Source organism: Anabas testudineus, chromosome 1, assembly GCF_900324465.2.
Source record: "Anabas testudineus chromosome 1, fAnaTes1.2, whole genome shotgun sequence".
Taxonomy (NCBI): Eukaryota; Metazoa; Chordata; class Actinopteri; order Anabantiformes; family Anabantidae; genus Anabas; species Anabas testudineus.
In genome coordinates, this window is record NC_046610.1 from 5,112,911 (window position 1) to 5,121,711 (window position 8,801).

At 41.0% G+C, this 8,801-nt stretch overlaps 1 protein-coding gene across 1 annotated transcript; it reads left to right on the forward strand.

Annotated features, from left to right (window-relative positions):
• The first annotated feature begins 960 nt into the window (after positions 1–960).
• akap8l (A kinase (PRKA) anchor protein 8-like) lies at positions 961–8,695 on the forward strand. The gene is made up of 13 exons (XM_026360073.1): positions 961–1,079; positions 1,900–1,938; positions 2,266–2,506; positions 3,871–4,474; positions 5,022–5,136; positions 5,248–5,297; positions 5,609–5,639; positions 5,759–5,864; positions 6,149–6,290; positions 6,549–6,654; positions 6,745–6,875; positions 7,127–7,222; positions 7,452–8,695. The coding sequence occupies exons 1-13, from the start codon at positions 1,055–1,057 to the stop codon at positions 7,866–7,868; spliced, it is 2,103 nt and encodes a 700-aa protein (XP_026215858.1). The 5' UTR covers positions 961–1,054; the 3' UTR covers positions 7,869–8,695.
• The last annotated feature ends 106 nt before the right edge of the window (positions 8,696–8,801 follow it).

An 8,801-nucleotide genomic window follows, 5' to 3' on the forward strand; every position in this document is an offset into this window, starting at 1 on the left:
GTGATTAAGTTCCTCTTTTCTCTGATTGTCAAAAGTTTCTAATGTTTCTTTATAGACGTACATTTAGTCCCTTCTAAGTAGTAGTACTTCTTTGTGCCCAAAATATTTAGGTCACACTAAACAATACTGAGTGTAAAGTAATTGATCCATAAAACTTTTTTGTGCATTATCTAATGTTTCTTTTAGTATGTATACTTTTTAACTCTGCTCTATTTATTCTGTAAACATAGGGCATTAGGCTACTCATATTTTAACTAGAATTGACTAGTAGTTGTGCATCAATAGTTAGAGTTAAATAGAAATAGTAAAAGAAACAAAGCTGTAGGCTTTTTAAATTAAGTGTGCTATGTAGGGTACTTGTGTAGAGCTCACAATATATACAATACCGCTCAAAAGTTTGGGCATGGGTGACCCCAAGTGGGCATGGGTTCTTTAAAGGATAGGTTCACAATTTTTCGAATGTCTTAAAAAGCTGTCAGGTGCCCGGTGAACACTGAAATGGGTTGTGCTTTGTGTAATCATCCACTGTGATAGGACAGGCCATAAATACATCCTTGCTAATAGATGCTTTCAGTGAAATTGATGTGGGACAGAATCCACAGTCTTCCCTGTGTAATGCTCTCATTGGATTTCCATACTTCCATTGCAGCTCCTCTCAATGTGATTAACTCAGACAGCTGAAATCTAATTTTAGCTTTAAATGCACACTTGAAAACATTTTGTAACAATCACTATTTTATTCCTACAGAGCTTTAGGAAATGAACTATCCATAACTAGGATGAGGAGGGTGCATTATTACAGCAAGCAAACCCACTACGGTCTATATGAGCCTTGGACTTATTTAAAGATAGATATAAAAAACGGTGAACCTTTCCTTTAATCCATCTACGTCCCTCGTACGTGTGACGTCACGAGGCCTCGGTGGTCACATGACTTGCGTCCTCTCGGATCCAGTCGTTACGTCGCAGCTGCCTCGACACTCGAGGCGTCTCCTCCGCTGGAGCTGCTCCTGTCTGTGTGCATCGGGGCTTCGGAACAGCGCAGTAAAATATCATGGACGGCAGAGGCTACGGTTCTGGTGAGTGCTCACGGACTGTCGGCATCTATAATTGGTGTTGTGTGGCCTAAGCTGTGGTGCAGGTACCTTTAGCTTGGCCGCAGTTATTCATTAGGTTTTCGCTTAGCCACATGCTTTGTGTTAGCTCGTAGCTAGCTAGTTAACGCTAGCCCTGATTTTTTTCTTGTCAGCTTTCGAGCAACAATAACCGACCACAGCGGGTTGTAGGGTAAAACAAATAAGTGTTAACTTAGTTACTTCTTTATATATTCTTATATGATGTGGTAATAAATTACGAAAATACGAGAAAAATCTTGCATAATTTAGAGGCATTTAAGGCCCATTTGGTAACGTTGATAGAACAGCTAGCTGTGTTAGCCTCTTTACCATTTAGCTGTTTATTTGCTTAAATGCTAACACAGAGGCTTTGTGGCCCATTGTCGGGTTGTTGTATGGCCTGTTAGATACTTTACTACAACATTTGGCTAATTGTGTTAAAATGGAGTCAGTGTGTGAATAATTGACTTTTCAAGGCTAGTTAATAAAATGGCTTCCTCTGCAACCATGCTTGCAAAACAGAAGTTTACCATTGCCATCACTAATACTTTTATTTTCTCTCCAGCCATCAGAGAGTAAACCAGCAACGCTCCTAAACAGAAAGCCATCTCATTCATTGTCTAATTTTTTAATAACTATGGGGTTGGGTCCAGTTCAATAACTACTCTACTAACTATAATCTCTAAAGGGTTGTGACTGAATTTATTAGCAAATTTAATTTAAAAAAAAAAAAAGATATAAAGTTGTCTGTTTGCTTATACCAGTCTATTCCCTTCTTTTGTAGGTTACTCCAGTTGGGGAGGCGGAGGATCAGGCAGCAGAGGTAAATAAGGAAATGAGTGAATACATTGCTGCATCAGTGGCACAGGGTCCTGTATACACATATACTCTGGTGCAGGGCTGCAGTCAGAACACACACAAACTCTTGCATTATAATAGAAGCTTCCTGACTCCCTAACACATGTAAATTATATAAAATCTCATAAGATATTGCTTCCCTTGAAAGTGGAACTAATATGCTCAGGAGTACACTGGGTAGCATAAGAACATTTGAAATAATTAAAATATTGTTCTGCTGCCGATTTATTACTATAGTAATATATAGTGATGACCTTTCTTAAATAATGTTTTTAATTTCTAACTATACTAGGTTCTGGTGGCTTTGACCTGTATGGGGGAGGTTACAAGGACTCAATGTCTGGGCTTGGGGGCTACGGTGGAGGAGGAGGTGGTGGTGGCGGCGGCGGCGGCCACATGAAGAGGGGTCTGTCTGGAGCATCCCTGCTCTCCTCCACAGGCACACATGCAGATGCAGTCATTGCTAAGATTAACCAGCGCCTGGATATGCTCACTCAGTTGGAGGGGGGTTTGAAAGGGGCTAGAGGTGACAGGTAATGACTATTTGTTGTTGTTTTTTTTCGTTGCTCCATACTGTCCTCATCAGATACAGCTACCACACATCCACTCCGTATGAGTATTACATTTCAATGTGGTGTCTTCCATGTTTCAAATTAAACACTGTAGTACATGTAGTAATGTGGCATCTTACTGGTTGAGAACATTGTTACTTGAATGTTACTTGCATGGGCTATAGCCACCAAGCCAAATGTTGCTTGTTTTTAGATTAAACCAAGAAGATTCGCATTTTGCTGTGACATAAAAAGATGGTCATTTATAAGACAAACAGGTCTTGTCTAAATTTGGCTTTCTGAAGCGGCCTTGTTGTGGAGAGAACAAGTGTACCCCAAATGCAAAGAATCAAAAATAAGGCCATGTCAGGCCATGCAGTTGGAAAATGTGTAGTATGCTGATGTTGCTCCACTAAACACTTACTTTACACTCAATGGTAAAAATACTGTGCCTCATTTCCTGTTTGCGATGAAGAGTTAGAGGTGCTCACACGCTGCATTTGAATGGCTCAGCACTGGAGGAACCTTAGATTGCGTTCCATTCGCTAAGTTGTGGTTTGTCTGATTGCTGGGAAGAAAACGTTGTCACTCAGAACCTTTGTGAAAGACGTTGCATGGCCCCTCATTGCTGTAGACCGTTTCCATTTGTAACACATTGACATTCTTGCACACTAAGCCAGTCCATCTTTACAAAGCACTCCTTGAACATTGCTTTTGTCTTGACTTTGTGTTTATTTGTTCATACACTTCTTTCTCATCCTTCATGTGACCTAACCATGTGTTCTGGCTTTAGGTTGCACAGAAGAGATGAGTTTTCAGTTACTAGCTTGATATTACTTTGTCAAGCTGAAATGTTTCTAAAGGTTGTCTGCTCTATTTTCAAAAACCCCTTTACCCGAGGAAAATAAGACGAGTTTATATTTCACCCCCTTCCCTCCAGTATCCAGTCACTTTCCAGGATATTTCCTATCATGCACCTGTCTCAGGGCATCACTGGTTGTAATGGGCCACATTTAGGTCTGTTCAAGGTTTCACAGCCTATCCTTTAACAAGTGATAGGGATTATTCTGGGCCTTCCACAGAAAATGTGGTTGGATGAGTTTCTGTAAACTTAGAAAGAATAATTGTTATGAAAGAGCACAAGCAGAACATTAACTTGTTTTGGGTCATCAATTTCTGCTCTAATGTGGTTTATGAAATAAAGCTGGGAGTGACAAGAAAAACAACTGGAGAAAGCGAGACCATGGAGGAGAAGGAATAGCAGGTGGAGAAATCCAAACCTGACACCCTCCCTGCCTACCTTGCTCTCTGCTTTTCTCTATCAATCCTCTCCCTCCCTCCCGCAGGTTTGACCAGTATGAGTCATTCGACTCGCGCACCTCCGCTTTCACCTCCTCCCGAGATCTCTACAGATCTGGCGGCAGTAGCTATGGTTATGGCGATGGCCGTGGGGACAACCTGCTGTTGGGTCAGCGAGGAGGCTCGGGCTTCGGAGGGGGAATTGGGCTAGGAGGAGGAGGAGGCTTTGATAGTCCTTCCTCTTCCTATGGAGTCGCAAAAATGCGACAGAATATGAGGGAGTCCTTCAGCAGTGGACAGGGAGGAGGTTCTGGAGGTGGAGGATGGGCTGGAGCAGGCCGACGTTCCCCCAGAAGGGGTGGAAGTGCTGGGGGTCGAGGAACTGGAGGAGGGTTTGGAAACCGCAGGTCTGACCCCACTCCATTAGGCGGAAGTGGACGGGGAAGTGGTAGTGGTGGCCAGTCCCACCGCGGCCATTCTCCAGGAGGTGGTAGAGGCAAGCTCCCATCCCTCCTGTCCAACCGCATGTACCCTGAGAGTGGGGGCTTCCACCAGGGTTCCACTCAAGGGCCTCACGACTTTCCTGGGAGGCATTTTGGAGGGGGCCCACGAGCTGGCCGCCAGCGAGGCCGCAAGAGACCCCTCAACAAAGTAAGTACCTCCAGCCAAATAAGACCTCCTCAGACACAGGGCAAAAGTTAAGCCCTTTCTGATTACCTCCTTTTGTGTCCTCAACCAACTGGCAAGTCAGCCTAAAGTGGTAGTACCTGCTATGTGCAATCTACAGCAGTTTGTCACAAATAATTCCTTACACACATTTGACATGCCACTTGCTCTTCATACTCCACACTGCCCTTTTTAATGTGGTCAGAAATGCCTCATGGAGCTGCCCTTTTTGAACTGTAAAGCCAAGTGACACTTCTCGCTTCCCCAATCTTTGCCTTGTTTACACCTCGGAGTTCACATTGTGGATTTTATTTGTTTTTTCCTTTTTTGTTGCCCCTACACCTGGATAGTCTTTAGATGAGGCTCACTATTTGAGGAAATGCCCAGCGAAAGAAGACATTAAGTGTGCTAATTGACCTTGATATGCATTAAGTCTAGAATTAATTGCGATGGTGATGATGAGGTGTGGATTTTTGTTTGTTTGCTTTTTAAAGTGTATTTGTGAATGCACATTCATTTTTGTTAACTGTAGCAGGTGAAGCCACAGCGTGATGTCCAAAAGAAGAGAAAACAGACACTTACTGCAGCTGATGAGCCGGAGTCAAAGATGAACAAGACGGAGAGTGCAGGCGCAGAGGATACTCAAGGTGCTTCCCGATATAAATTTATGACATTCTGAAAGTAAACAGCTTAAATACTTGGCAGATAAGGTTTCTATATCTTCCTTTGTGTGATGTTTCTGTGCTCTGTTTTCATAGAACAAGCTGAGAAAAATGGTGATGACGGTGAACCAAAGACTCCAGCTGCAGTAAGTGGATTCAGGTTATTTGACAGAAACTCTAATGAGGACTTGGCAACATGAACACTTCAGACATGTAATAAAGCACTTGCTTTATTATTCTTATTTCATATTTTCATTTTCTTGTGTTCAGGTACCCACTTGTAACTACCTTCTTTTAATGACAGAATATTTCTAAGTTGGAATATTAAATAGGCAATGAAGCCAGGGCAGAATTCAAACACTAACAAAAACATGCTGTTTCTAAACCAGTCACAAAAATGAAACATCTTACAAAGTATCAGTGCCTTTAATGAGCAGTGGGATTCTTGTCTTTTCAGGAAACAACACCTGCTGAAGATGGAGATAAAGGTAAGCTCCACTACAGCTTCTCATCACAGTCTTCATTTGTTTATGGTGCTCATTGTCAGTCACCGTTCCAAGTCACCAATCCTGACATAGCTAACTTTTGTTATTGTTCTCATGCTTAGCTGCAGCCAAACAGGAGGAAAAGAAGCAGCCACAGGGCAAACAGACCCCAGCCCAAGGTCAGGACAAGCACCCAAAAATGAGAAAGAGAAAGGGCTTCCTGGAAAGGTGAGAGGTCAAATTAAATGCTCTTAATTCCTGAGTTGCTTGTATCTAAATGTCATTATTCCTTACATTAAAAGGGTTTCACTGTATAATTTAATTTGATCCTGTTCTAAAGAAGGGGTTTCTCAGAACCCATGATGATGGCACATTCTTAATTTACATCTTTTTTTGCAATATTAAGATAGTTTGTCATTGAAACTGGGTTTAATCTACTTTTCCATCTCATTGTGCTAATTTCTAAAGGAGTATGGCTTTCAGACTGACTTACCTTTCCCCCTCTCTCTCAGGGTGATGTTTGCATGCTCTGTGTGCAAGTTTCGTTCATTCTACAAGGAGGAAATGGAAACCCATCTCGAGAGCCGCTTCCACAAGGATCATTTTAAGTTCCTTTCAAGCCAGCTGTCCAAGCCTACTACAGACTTCCTCCAGGTGAGATTTGTTACCTCTCAAATTCACAGCCACTCCCACACTGAAATGGACATAAAAACAAATTAATTATTTTCATTGCTGGAATATTTTGTTTTACATATAATTATATTTAAGTGTATATTTTATATTTATGTGTGTGTGTTGGTTTGAGCAGTTTATGCATGCAGAGTTTGACAGGAATATCGGAAAACATTTTGTGCATGTTGTAGAGTGAACATGCAGTTACATTCGAACGTGTACTGCTTTTGTTTTTTGTAGGAGTACTTGCAGAACAAGTTCAAAAAGACAGAGCAGAGGGTCAGCCAGTTGGAAAACCACACTGCTGCCATCTGCCAGGTGTATAAAGAGCAGGACCTCACCAGAGGTAAGCATTAAAAGATGTTTTCATGTGTTTATGTGCTAAACATAGAAAAGAGGAAGTGGTTGCTCATTGCACACATTCTCACATGTGTAGATCTTGGTATGGAGCACTTCATGAGGAAGGTGGAGGCTGCTCACTGTGCAGCGTGTGACCTCTTCATTCCCATGCAGCCTCACCTCATACAGAAACACATCAAATCTCCTGACCATAACTACAACCGCAAGGTACAGTAGATCATCCCCAGATGGTTAATAGTTTATTTTTAAAATAAATAAGTAGTATCTTCTTACACTAACAAACGTAGAAGCACATGGGTAATTTTGTCACACATTTTTGATTATGCCCATACTTTTTTCTTGGTCAACTACTTTAATGTTTAAAAGCTAATGTTTATTCTCCAAAACGAGCTGGTATGAAACTTTTTTTCTTAAAAAGTAATGTGATGTTTTGCATGTTTTTCTTTCTGTGATTCCAGGGTATGATGGAGCAGTCCAAAAGGGCCTGTTTGTCAGTTGCACGTAGCATCCTTAACCACAAACTCATTGGCAAGAAACTGGAGAGTTACCTCAAGGTATACAGACAAGAGTTAGAGGTCATAGTGTTAATGCCTGTTTTTAAGTACAGTATACATCCATCACTAGTTTTATGATGTCATGTTTTCTTTGCTCTTATTTGTGATTTAAGCTTTGATTATAAATGTATTTATGTTCTTAATGGCAAGTATGATAAAATATGATATACCATGATAAAATGGTAAAAAAGTGCACAAACATTACTAATTAATACTTTGTCATTTTCAGGGCGAAAATCCTTTCACTGGTAACCAGGATGACCAGGACCCAGACGACTCCATGGTGATGGATGTGTCAGAGGTTGAGTTGACTAATGAGACAGCAGACAGCCAAGCAGAAGCAGCACCAGCTCAGGATGAGCTTGTGGCTGAGGGAGAGACGGGCCAAGAGGTGGCTGAGGCTGAAGCAACAACAGCAGCAGCAGCAGAGGAGGAAAAGATGGAGGAGACGCATGCAATGGAAGCCGAGGAGGAGCAGGGGAACCCAGAAGAGGAGGAAGGTTTTGAAGTAGGAGAAGAGGAGGAGGAAGAGGGATATGTGGTACATGATGAAATTGGTGAAGAAGGATTACAGGGTGACCTGGGAGAGGGTGAGGAAGGAGCAGAAACAGCAGAGGTCGAGGGGGAAGCCAAGGATAATGAATGACTTTTGCACCCTGTGTGCAACCTCTAAACCTCTTTCTGGGCCTGTCTGTGACTCCCACAGTCCAGTTACACAATTTCATTGACAGACATAGTAAGAAATATACATCCCTGGTCCCAACATTTTCACTGAGCTTCAATATATATATATTTTTTTCTTTTTTTTTTCGTTAAAGTAAATGTTTGTTTAAATGTGTTTCGTTAAAGGAAAACGTTTTGGGAAATACTTTTATTCACTTTCTTGCCTGGAGTTAGATGAGACAATTGTCAAACAGAATAATTAAATGGTAAGCTGTCTTGTTTGTTTATAACTGTTTTTAGAGGTGTTGGGCTTATTTTTGCATTATGTTGTGGGCTTTTTATGTTACCAGTTTTGACACTAGTTTAATTGCCTTCATGCACTAGAAACATAGTAAGACAGCTATTAATTTTTCATTTAAAATTTGGTAACAAAGCAAATAAATGTATTTCCTAATATGTTAAACACTCCCAATATTTTTTGTGCCTTTTGTTATGACTGTTAATTTAGATTAAGTTGTTTAGAAGTTGTCATAAGTATCGTAAAGCTGAGATTTTATGTCCTTTTTCTTTCTTAGAGGTCAAGGCCATAGCTTTTTGTCTATTGCCAGTATTCATGAAGGTGAACAGATGATCTCCCATGGTTTTGGTAAAATTGATGATGGGGTGAGCTTTTTATTCTACAGCTGGGGTGACATGATTGAGGGACCTGCATCTATAGAATAAGCATGAGGTATTCAGAATGGATATCAATCATGTAAAAGTTTTGTTTCACCCTGAAGAAAAAAATAAACTTATTGAATAAGTCTTTCACTGTTTTGTGTTCAATGTTGTAAATGTAATTTATTTGATGAAGTCAAGGAAAGAGAGGTTTAAACAGCAGCCAGATTGATGCTCTATGAAGATTTATACTCGTATG